Source organism: Oncorhynchus nerka, linkage group LG18 (assembly GCF_034236695.1).
Source record: "Oncorhynchus nerka isolate Pitt River linkage group LG18, Oner_Uvic_2.0, whole genome shotgun sequence".
Taxonomy (NCBI): domain Eukaryota; kingdom Metazoa; phylum Chordata; class Actinopteri; order Salmoniformes; family Salmonidae; genus Oncorhynchus; species Oncorhynchus nerka.
Window position 1 is genome coordinate 22,554,268 of NC_088413.1, and position 13,293 is coordinate 22,567,560.

The window sequence follows — 13,293 nt, forward strand, 5'->3', positions numbered from 1 at the left end:
ATCCTATCCTACCACCAAATCCATAAAAAGAAAGTGCCTTACATAAGTACTTGGGGAAATCCACAGGACAAACGCCGCAACATTCCTATTGTCCACAAGGTGGGAGCAGACTATTGGAAATGTCATTTTGGTGCCCTACTTTTACAGCTGTGATGAAAACCTTTTCAATTAAGAGATAATCATGCTTTATTTGCGGTAAAATTACCGAAGTGAATATTGACATAAATAATTGTGAACATTTTCATCTAATGTAATGGATATCCATCATTGAACCTAACACTTTTATTTTCACACATTTCTACAATTATTTCTGCCAATATTCATTTAATTTTACAGCAAATCAAATGTTGCGGTAATTTTAAAGGTTTTCATGGTCTCACGCACGCGAGTGTGTATGTGTGCACCTGGGTATGTGTACATGCAAGAGTGTATGTGTGTGTGTGTGCAGTATGTAATCTTCCTAGTGAGTCACTGGGTATTGGTGATTGGGCAGGGCCCTGGTTAGCACGATGGGCATTATGACACTACCCATGTCACCATGGAAGAGTAGATGAGCAGAACAGGACTTACCACCGCCACTAATCTTGACATTAGCAACATTTATTATGCCGTAGGTTACCAGTTACCACACCCCAACCCTCACACACCCCTGCCCTCTCACACCCCTTCCCTCTCACACCCCTACCCTCTCACACCCCTGCCCTCACACACCCCTACCCTCACACACCCCTTCCCTCACACACCCCTACCCTCTCACACCCCTTTCCTCACAGACCCCTACCCTCTCACACCCCAACCCTCACACACCCCTGCCCTCACACACCCCTACCCTCTCACACCCCAACCCTCACACACCCCTGCCCTCACACACCCCTACCCTCTCACACCCCAACCCTCACACACCCCTGCCCTCACACACCCCTACCCTCTCACACCCCTTCCCTCTCACACCCCTTCCCTCACACACCCCTACCCTCTCACACCCCTTCCCTCACACCCCCTACCCTCTCACACCCCTTCCCTCACACACCCCTGCCCTCACACACCCCTACCCTCACACACCCCTGCCCTCTCACACCCCTGCCCTCTCACACCCCTTCCCTCACACACCCCTTCCCACCCCTGCCCTCTCACACCCCTTCCCTCTCACACCCCTTCCTCACACCCCTACCCTCCACCCTCTCACACCCCTACCCTCTCACACCCCTTCCCTCACACACCCCTACCCTCTCACACCCCTTCCCTCCCTCACACACCCCTACCCTCTCACACCCCTACCCTCTCACACCCCTTCCCTCACACACCCCTACCCTCTCACACCCCTTCCCTCACACACCCCTGCCCTCTCACACCCCTACCCTCTCACACCCCTTCCCTCACACACCCATACCCTCACACACCCCTGCCCTCTCACACCCCTTCCCTCACACACCCCTACCCTCTCACACCCCTGCCCTCTCACACCCCTTCCCTCACACACCCCTGCCCTCTCACACCCCTTCCCTCACACACCCATACCCTCACACACCCCTGCCCTCTCACACCCCTGCCCTCTCACACCCCTTCCCTCACACACCCATACCCTCACACACCCCTGCCCTCTCACACCCCTTCCCTCACACACCCCTACCCTCTCACACCCCTACCCTCTCACACCCCTGCCCTCTCACACCCCTTCCCTCACACACCCCTGCCCTCTCACACCCCTTCCCTCACACACCCATACCCTCACACACCCCTGCCCTCTCACACCCCTGCCCTCTCACACCCCTGCCCTCTCACACCCCTGCCCTCTCACACCCCTTCCCTCACACACCCATACCCTCACACACCCCTGCCCTCTCACACCCCTGCCCTCTCACACCCCTTCCCTCTCACACTTCAGTTCTAAACAGGGATAGAACATGGCATAAATCCTGAACTTTATATTTTAGAGGAAAATTGTACTTGTATGAGATGAGCCAGATTAAAGTTAGGAACATGGTGTGTCTCTAGTATGAAGTGTTGGATGTAACCACCAATGGGTGTTAATGAGACACAAGAGAGTCAAGAGCATGTATTTTAGGAGCATGTTGAAATGTTGCGTAATGACCCTCTACTGCGCCAATGAGTCGCGTGCAGCGGTAGTCTGGCTGGTATTTAGTGTGTGTGTGTGTGTGTGTGTGTGTGTTTGCCTTTTTAACTCAGTCTGTTTACTCACTAATGCACTTAGAAACTGATCCCAAATCAGTTGTTATGGGGAGATTAACACTGTCATGACATCTGAGTCACAGAACAAAGTGTTGTACACACCCAGAGAAGAGGGCCTGGTCAGCATGAACTAAACTCACACACACTCTATGTACCGGTGACACCCACACACTGTAACCACTACGGTACATGTCGTTCCAGCACGTCTCGGACTTCCCTCTCTCTCTCTCTCTCTCTCTCTCTCTCCCTCTCTCCCTCGAGGGTGTAATGACAGCAGCACAGTGTTCCTCTCTCTCTCTCTCGCTCACACGCCAGGGTCATCCCCTCTCTCTCAGCCTCCATATTGGGAGTGTGGCCCCGAAAGTATTTGAAATAGTATGACACACACACAAAGGGAAGGACACAACTGGTTCTATCCGATGAGCTTTACTGGCAGTGTGTGTGTGGGGGGGGGGATGAACTTTATGAATCATTATTGTCATGAAGTATCCAGTAGCATCCTAAAATAGATGTAAGTTGGGAAATAACCAGGGGTTAATAGCCACTACTGCTGAGCAATGTAGGTTACTTTTCGTTTTTTAAACAACTAATTGACTGACTTCGGTTTGATTATTTTAATTCCATTTTGTCCAGTTTATTTCTGTAAGCTCAGTGCACACATTGCACAGTTTCTCTAGAGATAAATCAGACATCGCAAACTGTGCGATGTAGTAGGGAGTTGTAGTTTCCAACAGGCCAATATTCCACATAGTTTAGCTCAGAAAACATGGCAATTAACCACAACGACAATAACCCATTGCGCACCTACTTTTCCGGTGTGTGTGTTTCTTTTACACCTGCTATGTAAATGAGACAGAAGAATGTGCGATGGACAGAGCAAAAGAGAGCAGCTTCTTTTTGAGGTAACTCTACCTGAGAATACATGAAATAAATGATTGATAGTTGATATTCAGCAGTCATAAAAGTATTCCTTGTTTATTTTTGAAGAACTACTAAAATAGTGATTTTGTCAGACAGGATATAGTGATGAGAGGATGACTTGGAATGAAATAATAAAGTAATCTAATAAAACAAATGTACACAACAGCTGAAATATTGATAAAAGTCCCCTTGTCTGAGAGAGATTGACACGGTTATCAAAACGTCACACCAGGGTAAACCTTCACAAAACACAGAGCTTATTTTACGTGTCCAGAAAATACCCTATGGGAAAAATGAATGGTGGAAAAACAATTAGAACTATTTCCCTGTTTGACCGCTAGCTTTTATGGGTATTATGACACCTCCACTCTGGGGCTCTATTACGGCAGGGCACAACTCATGAGGTCAGTGCACATGAATGCACACACACACACACACACATCTCCAGAAAATGAGTGTGTCAGTCAATGCCAGCTGGTGACAGCAGTGTGAGGAATGACAAAATGTTGTCTTTGAGAGATGACATGGAGAGGCAGGCTACAGGTCTGTCTTTGAGAGATGACATGGAGAGGCAGGCTACAGGTCTGTCTTTGAGAGATGACATGTAGAGGCAGGCTACAGGTCTGTCTTTGAGAGATGACATGTAGAGGCAGGCTACAGGTCTGTCTTTGAGAGATGACATGTAGAGGCAGGCTACAGGTCTGTCTTTGAGAGATGACATGTAGAGGCAGGCTACAGGTCTGTCTTTGAGAGATGACATGTAGAGGCAGGCTACAGGTCTGTCTTTGAGAGAAGACATGTAGAGGCAAGTTTGTAAATTGTCATAAAGAAAGCCCTCCAGATGACGTCGGAATGTTTCAGTTGCCATGCCGTTGCTATGATGTTATTTTCAAAAGCTGTCCGTCAAAAGTCACGAGCCTGACTGATGATGTCACAGTGGAAAAGAGAAGGAAAGGAAACGCAAACGCACAAACACTCACAAGGCGCAACGCTCTGAATTATGGACTTTCCTTTTGACTCGAGGCATTTTGTAGTGACAGAAGGGCAACACTGTAGCGTGTTGTGCAACAGACGCAGGGTGTTGCAAATGACACTGTAGCCTAACAGAAATGGCTCATTTGTATCTGCACTCAACACAACCTCACATCCTACACGTTATCAACATCGCTCTGACGTTTAGGAGAATGTCACATCATAAATACTGATAGTACACGGCAGCCCCAGGCCTGGCCCCTTGAAGGGCAGAGCTGATGGATGGAGCCCCAGAGAGGCACTCCCACACTGGGCCCCATGACCCCCCTCGGCCCCCTATAGCCCTGAAAGCCATGTGGAGGCCCCGGGGAGCTTATCTGGTGCTCTGCCCCCAGGGTTGTCCATCATCATGGGCCCACTACAGCAGGCGACGGGCAGAGAGGACGCTCCTCTTCCTCCACTCTTCCCTCCAACTTTCCTTCTCCAAGTCTGAACGTTCCATTGCCAGCCTCCCAGTCAGGCTACTCAGTTAACCAGTTTGTTGTATTCAGTTACTCAACAATACTACACAGTCCCATACAGCCATATGACTGTGCTGCCTAGCCCTAACACATTTTCTGTCACGCTACAAACAAAAACTTCAGAAAGACTTGTCCATTGTGGTGCTTTCACTTGGAATGGTAGGAATGGCACCAGTACTGCCCTACCCACCAGAAGCCATACCATCCACCCCCTGGCTATCAACCCTGTCTGTCTGCTCTAATGTACAGTCACCTCTACCTCCCAGTCACGCCACTCAGAAGGAAACAAGGCAGGGCGAGCCAAAGGAGGAATCCCCTAGACTAGCAGAGCCCTACCTACTAGATAGACACTGGCAGAGACATCCTGCTGTTGTCATTGGGCAAGACAGATCTGAGTCACTGAACATGTTTGATCACCACGACGACGCTGGCCGAAGAGTGGCCAGCACCTCTGATCATCATCATTAACCGGAATGTAAAAACATAGAGACACGCATCAGTGTGTACTGTTTGTACATACCCTGAGTCAACAAAACATTAGGAACACCTTATGTGGCACACACACACACACACACAATCCATGTCTCGATTGGCCTTGTGGTTAGAGGGTTGGGCCAGTAACCGGAAGGTTGCTGAATCCTATCCCTGAGCTGACAAGGTAAAAATCTGTTGTTCTGCCACTGAGCATGGCAGTTAAGACATGGATGTTGATCCCCCCCCCCCGCACCTCTCTTATTCAGAGGGGTTGGGTTACAGTTTTTTACAATCACTAGGACCCATTTCTCAATACTTAGGTCACTTTTTCAAAACTCTTCACACAGCTCTCCTAACTAACTTTCAGCTTGGCACAGCAGTTCATTTCATGTTCAAAATGCCCTAAAACTACCAAAAACACTTCATACATGTCTCAAATTCAACTCGTTCTTCCATAACACTAGCAAAGGCTGCCACCCAAAAAGCACACGTTGTCACTCATAAAACAACGACCTAAACAACACTAACAACAGGTAGCATTACACAATGTTTTCTGTACAAAACAAGAATCACACCTCTCTGCTGTTTAGAATACACTGCAGTATATGTTACAGGAATGTACCAGACATGATGCAATATGCTTCAATATGTTTTATGTCATTTTATGGCATTGAGTGATTCCACAATACAATCATTTGTATATACACCATCTACCGATACAGATACAGTAGTTAACCCTATCTTCTGCATTTGGCCACAGGTTCTCCTCCACATCACATCTTATGTCATCGTGGGCAATACACCTAGGAACTAATCTTTTGGCGTGCCTGGTCCATCCCTGACAATCTTCTGCAGATATGTCCAGGCATCCACCATTCATTGGGTCCAGGAGGGACATTTGATCATGTGGATGGTGGTCATAAACCTTCCACCTCCATGAGGAAAATAATTCCTCTATGGGGTTGAGGAATGGAGAGTAAGGTGGGAGGAACATAATTCCTCTATGGGGTTGAGGAACGGAGAGTAAGGTGGGAGGAACATAATTCCTCTATGGGGTTGAGGAACGGAGAGTAAGGTGGGAGGAACATAATTCCTCTATGAGGTTGAGGAATGGAGAGTAAGGTGGGAGGAACATAATTCCTCTATGGGGTTGAGGAATGGAGAGTAAGGTGGGAGGAACATAATTCCTCTATGAGGATGAGGAACGGAGAGTAAGGTGGGAGGAACATAATTCCTCTATGGGGTTGAGGAATAGAGAGTAAGGTGGGAGGAAAAGTGACATCATCCTGGGATGGGCTGTAAAACCACTCTGTGACTGTATGGGAGTGGTGAAGTGCCACATTGTCCCATGCAATTACAAACGTTGGCTGATTTCGCCTCACTGCAACCCTGTCCTCACCTGGCACAACCCTTCCATAGAGGTCATCCAGGAATGAAATGAGACGCTCGGTGTTGTATGGCCCAAGTAGCGGTTTGTGTGACAGGAATCCATCAGAGGATATTGCTGGACACATTGTGATGTTGTCACCCCTCTGGCCCAGGACATCCACTGTGGCTCTTTTTCTAATCGCATTCCTTCCTCACCGCCGTGTTTTGGCCAAGTTGAAACCAGCCTCATCCACAAAGATGAATATGTGGGGTGTTTTCCTGGCTTCAATCTCCATGACTCTCTAAAATAAATCCACAAGACAACATAAGAGTTAGGCTATTACGGTAGTTTACATTATACCTAAAACATGCCATTGTGTGCCTCTGCCTTGTTTGGTTTTGTTCAAAACCAGTTCTGTATTTGATAGTCATCTTACCTGGACATATTGGTTCCTGAGTTGCTTGACTCGTTCAGAGTTCCTCTCAAAGGGGACAGTGTACAACTGCTTCATCCTGACTTGACGTAAGCATATTTGTTATGCTTACATTGTCTGCCAACAGTCGTCCCGAATCTCTGTGAGTTTTATGCCGTTGTTTCTGATGACCATATCAACGACTGCAGTTTCCTGCACAGCAGTGAAAAATCCTACCTCTCCCACCTGTGGGAGGTAACCGGTGGATCCTATGCAGAAATACAAAAACAATTACACACAAGAAGGTTTGGTGGCTTTGCTAAATAGACTTCTGTAATGTGCAGGTCAGTCAGATGCAGAATGCACATCTTACCTATCGTTTTGCCAGACATTTCTCACAATTGACACCACTGTTGAGTGTTGCAGATTTGGCTGCACTCTCAGACCAGCCTCTCTCATTGATAGACCATGATTTAATACATGATCAATTATAGTGGCCCTAATCTAATCTGAGACTACAACTCTTGATCTTCCTCTCAGTCTTCTTCCACCATGTGTGCGTGCGTGCGTGCGTGCGTGCGTGCGTGCGTGCGTGCGTGCTCCTCTCCCTCTCCCAGCCACTCTTCTTCCTCTGTCACTTCTCTATCTCTGGCTGGGTCCATGTTTACATTTCAGTACAGCATTATTCCTAAAATGTCCCCTTTTGTATAGATGGTAATGTAATTGAAAGACTAACACCTGTGTAGGTGTTCAGCTACAATGGGAATCAGCTGTGGTTGGTCTAATTGTTTTGATAGTATTTCATTTTTTAGATGTGGAATATATTTCAGTATGGTATTACTGTAGAAATGTAGCAAATTGATGTCTTCTTCAATGTTGTGTTATTTTAGGTTTTGAACTGAAGTTCAACAGTTTTGAAAAGAGTATGTAAACATGTGCAAATTGGCCTGTAGGTACATAGAGTTTTGGTGGTGGTTGTGTCTGAGTGAGAATGTCACGGTTGTTGTATGGAGGAGACCAAGGCACAGCGTGGTATGCGTACATTCTCTTTTATTAGACAAATTGAACACTGAACAATCTAACAAAAAAAACAAACCATGACGCTATATAAACAAATGCTGACAGGCAACTACACATAGACAAGAACCCACAACTCCAAAAAGGGAAAATGGCAACCTAAATAGGATCCCCAAACAGAGACAACGATAAAGAGCTGCCTCTGATTGGGAACCAATTCAGGCCACCATAGACATACAATTACCTAGACTTACAAAAAACCCTGGATCTACAAAAACCCTAGACAAGACAACAACAACAAAAGCATACCTACCCTCGACAGAGCAAATAGTTCATGAAAATTTAAAGATGTAGTCATTGAATGCATTTTGTGCCAAAGCAATGAAAAATGATCCATAGTTTAGCCCACATAGACTGTTGTTGTGCTCACTGTGTGAAAAGTTTTGAAAAGGCGACCTAAGTATTGGGTCTAATGGCTCCTAGCGATTATAAAAAACTGTTAATGCGGAAGACACATTTCAGTGGAATACATTCAGTTGGACAACTGACTAGGTATTTTCCTTTCAATTGTCTCATGGCTTAGAAAATCCTTGTTTAACCTGTTTCCACCCTTTCATCTAAGTGGATTTAACAAGTCACATCAATAAAGGATCCCAGCTTTCACCTGGATTCACCAGTTCAGTCCGTGTTCCAGGAAATAACAGTCGTTGTTCATGTTTTATACGCTCAGGGAATAGAAACTAAGGAATGCAGAAGAACAAGTCGTTCCAAATTCAAATGTACTTCCTGATTAGGGAAACAGCCAGGCCGATAATATGGATGTTCTTGTCATTGCCATCCTTTTAATACAATCAGTACAAAAGCCGAACAACACACACAAAGTCGAAAAAGAAGTTTGAATTGTGCCGTGAGTCAGAAATTGAGTAAGTGAGTTGATTGTCAAATAATCCCTATTATGTTCAGTGTTTTGTCTTCCTTTAAATGAGCCACTAGAATGATTGGTCCATATAAGAAAGAAATGGAGTCATATAAAGAAAGATTTACAACTGGATGACTCATCTCTCTCGATGATGTTACCTGGTCATGTGATGTAGCCAGGAGTGGAGCCTGCTGATCACTGTCTGTCTCCAGAGAGGTGTGTTAGTGTGTGTGTCTCCAGACAGGAGAGCACAAACTGCAATGTTTATTATGAGTGAGTCATTCTCTATGGGGAGAACAGTGTGTGACCACGTCTTCCTTATGAACACTATGTGCTGAGTTAGTTGGTGGGACTTGTGATCTCTCTACCTCATTGAGTTAGTATTAGTCAAATCAAATCAAATCAAATCAGATTTATTTATATAGCCCTTCGTACATCAGCTGATATCTCATTAGTGTGATCTCTCTACCTCGTTGAGTTAGTATTAGTGGGATCTCTCTACCTCACTGAGTTAATATTAGTGGGATCTCTCTACCCCGTTGAGTTAGTATTAGTGGGATCTCTCTAACCTCACTGAGTTAGTATTAGTGGGATCTCTCTACCTCGCTGAGTTAGTATTAGTGGGATCTCTCTACCTCACTGAGTTAGTATTAGTGGGATCTTTCTGCCTCACTGAGTTAGTATTAGTGGGATCTCTCTACCTCACTGAGTTAGTATTAGTGGGATCTCTCTAACCTCACTGAGTTAGTATTAGTGGGATCTCTCTACCTCACTGAGTTAGTATTAGTGGGATCTCTCTACCTCACTGAGTTAGTATTAGTGGGATCTCTCTACCTCGCTGAGTTAGTATTAGTGGGATCTCTCTACCTCGCTGAGTTAATAATATTGTGATCTCTCTACCTCGCTGAGTTAGTATTAGTGGGATCTCTCTACCTCAATGAGTTAGTATTAGTGGGATCTCTCTACCTCACTGAGTTAATATTAGTGGGATCTCTCTAACCTCACTTAGTTAGTATTAGTGGGATCACTCTACCTCGTTGAGTTAGTATTAGTGGGATCTCTTTACCTCGTTGAGTTAGTATTAGTGGGATCTCTCTACCTCGTTGAGTTATTATTAGTGGGATCTCTCTAACCTCACTGAGTTAGTATTAGTGGGATCTCTCTACCTCACTGAGTTAGTATTAGTGGGATCTCTCTACCTCACTGAGTTAGTATTAGTGGGATCTCTCTAACCTCACTGAGTTAGTATTAGTGGGATCTCTCTACCTCACTGAGTTAGTATTAGTGGGATCTCTCTACCTCACTGAGTTAGTATTAGTGTGATCTCTCAACCTCACTGAGTTAGTATTAGTGGGATCTCTCTAACCTCACTTAGTTAGTATTAGTGGGATCTCTCTAACCTCACTGAGTTAGTATTAGTGGGATCTCTCTACCTCACTGAGTTAGTATTAGTGGGATCTCTCTACCTCACTGAGTTAGTATTAGTGGGATCTCTCTACCTCACTGAGTTAGTATTAGTGGGATCTCTCTAACCTCACTGAGTTAGTATTAGTGGGATCTCTCTACCTCGTTGAGTTAGTATTAGTGGGATCTCTCTACCTCACTGAGTTAGTATTAGTGGGATCTCTCTACCTCGTTGAGTTAGTATTAGTGGGATCTCTCTACCTCACTGAGTTAGTATTAGTGGGATCTCTCTACCTCGTTGAGTTAGTATTAGTGGGATCTCTCTACCTCACTGAGTTAGTATTAGTGGGATCTCTCTACCTCGTTGAGTTAGTACTAGTGGGATCTCTCTACTTCACTGAGTTAGTATTAGTGGGATCTCTCTACCTCACTGAGTTAGTATTAGTGTGATCTCTCAACCTCACTGAGTTAGTATTAGTGGGATCTCTCTACTTCACTGAGTTAGTATTAGTGGGATCTCTCTACCTCGTTGAGTTAGTATTAGTGGGATCTCTCTACCTCACTGAGTTAGTATTAGTGGGATCTCTCTACTTCACTGAGTTAGTATTAGTGGGATCTCTCTACCTCACTGAGTTAGTATTAGTGTTATCTCTCAACCTCACTGAGTTAGTATTAGTGGGATCTCTCTACCTCACTGAGTTAGTATTAGTGGGATCTCTCTACCTCACTGAGTTAGTATTAGTGGGATCTCTCTACCTCACTGAGTTCGTATTAGTGGGATCTCTCTACCTCGTGGAGTTAGTATTAGTGGGATCTCTCTACCTCACTGAGTTAGTATTAGTGGGATCTCTCTACCTCGCTGAGTTAGTATTAGTGTGATCTCTCAATCTCACTGAGTTAGTATTAGTGGGATCTCTCTACCTCACTGAGTTAGTATTAGTGGGATCTCTCTACCTCACTGAGTTAGTATTAGTGGGATCTCTCTAACCTCACTGAGTTAGTATTAGTGGGATCTCTCTACCTCACTGAGTTAGTATTAGTGGGATCTCTCTACCTCACTGAGTTAGTATTAGTGGGATCTCTCTACCTCGCTGAGTTAGTATTAGTGGGATCTCTCTACCTCGCTGAGTTAATAATATTGTGATCTCTCTACCTCGCTGAGTTAGTATTAGTGGGATCTCTCTACCTCACTGAGTTAGTATTAGTGGGATCTCTCTACCTCACTGAGTTAATATTAGTGGGATCTCTCTAACCTCACTTAGTTAGTATTAGTGGGATCACTCTACCTCGTTGAGTTAGTATTAGTGGGATCTCTTTACCTCGTTGAGTTAGTATTAGTGGGATCTCTCTACCTCGTTGAGTTATTATTAGTGGGAACTCTCTACCTCGTTGAGGTAGTATTAGTGGGATCTCTCTACCTCACTGGGTTAGTATTAGTGGGATCTCTCTACCTCGTTGAGTTAGTATTAGTGTGATCTCTCTACCTCGTTGAGTTAGTATTAGTGGGATCTCTCTTCCTAGGGTTACCTCGTTGAGTTAGTATTAGTGGGATCTCTCTACCTCACTGAGTTAGTATTAGTGGGATCTCTCTAACCTCACTGAGTTAGTATTAGTGGGATCTCTCTACCTCACTGAGTTAGTATTAGTGGGATCTCTCTAACCTCACTGAGTTAGTATTAGTGGGATCTCTCTACCTCACTGAGTTAGTATTAGTGGGATCTCTCTACCTCACTGAGTTAGTATTAGTGGGATCTCTCTACCTCACTGAGTTAGTATTAGTGGGATCTCTCTAACCTCACTTAGTTAGTATTAGTGGGATCTCTCTAACCTCACTGAGTTAGTATTAGTGGGATCTCTCTACCTCACTGAGTTAGTATTAGTGGGATCTCTCTACCTCACTGAGTTAGTATTAGTGGGATCTCTCTACCTCACTGAGTTAGTATTAGTGGGATCTCTCTACCTCACTGAGTTAGTATTAGTGGGATCTCTCTAACCTCACTGAGTTAGTATTAGTGGGATCTCTCTACCTCACTGAGTTAGTATTAGTGGGATCTCTCTGGGACCTCACTGAGTTAGTATTAGTGGGATCTCTCTACCTCACTGAGTTAGTATTAGTGGGATCTCTCTACCTCACTGAGTTAATATTAGTGGGATCTCTCTAACCTCACTTAGTTAGTATTAGTGGGATCACTCTACCTCGTTGAGTTAGTATTAGTGGGATCTCTTTACCTCGTTGAGTTAGTATTAGTGGGATCTCTCTACCTCGTTGAGTTATTATTAGTGGGAACTCTCTACCTCGTTGAGGTAGTATTAGTGGGATCTCTCTACCTCACTGAGTTAGTATTAGTGGGATCTCTCTACCTCACTGAGTTAGTATTAGTGGGATCTCTCTAACCTCACTGAGTTAGTATTAGTGGGATCTCTCTGGAGTTACCTCACTGAGTTAGTATTAGTGGGATCTCTTAGTGGATCCTCACTGAGTTAGTATTAGTGGGATCTCTCTACCTCGCTGAGTTAGTATTAGTGGGATCTCTCTACCTCGCTGAGTTAATAATATTGTGATCTCTCTACCTCGCTGAGTTAGTATTAGTGGGATCTCTCTACCTCACTGAGTTAGTATTAGTGGGATCTCTCTACCTCACTGAGTTAATATTAGTGGGATCTCTCTAACCTCACTTAGTTAGTATTAGTGGGATCACTCTACCTCGTTGAGTTAGTATTAGTGGGATCTCTTTACCTCGTTGAGTTAGTATTAGTGGGATCTCTCTACCTCGTTGAGTTATTATTAGTGGGAACTCTCTACCTCGTTGAGGTAGTATTAGTGGGATCTCTCTACCTCACTGGGTTAGTATTAGTGGGATCTCTCTACCTCGTTGAGTTAGTATTAGTGTGATCTCTCTACCTCGTTGAGTTAGTATTAGTGGGATCTCTCTACCTCGTTGAGTTAGTATTAGTGGGATCTCTCTACCTCACTGAGTTAGTATTAGTGGGATCTCTCTAACCTCACTGAGTTAGTATTAGTGGGATCTCTCTACCTCACTGAGTTAGTATTAGTGGGATCTCTCTAACCTCACTGAGTTAGTATTAGTGGGAT

General features: G+C 44.8%; 1 protein-coding gene across 1 annotated transcript; it reads left to right on the top strand.

Moving 5' to 3' along the window:
* Positions 1 to 550: 550 nt before the first annotated feature.
* On the top strand, positions 551 to 1,891 carry LOC115127711 (uncharacterized). The gene has a single exon (XM_029657327.2). It carries the CDS (start codon positions 551 to 553, stop codon positions 1,889 to 1,891), a length of 1,341 nt encoding a protein of 446 aa, XP_029513187.2.
* Positions 1,892 to 13,293: the final 11,402 nt, after the last annotated feature.

Coding starts and splice junctions, on each gene's coding strand:
- LOC115127711 (XM_029657327.2), top strand. CDS start 551: ATGAGCAGAACAGGACTTACCACCGCCACTAATCTTGACATTAGCAAC.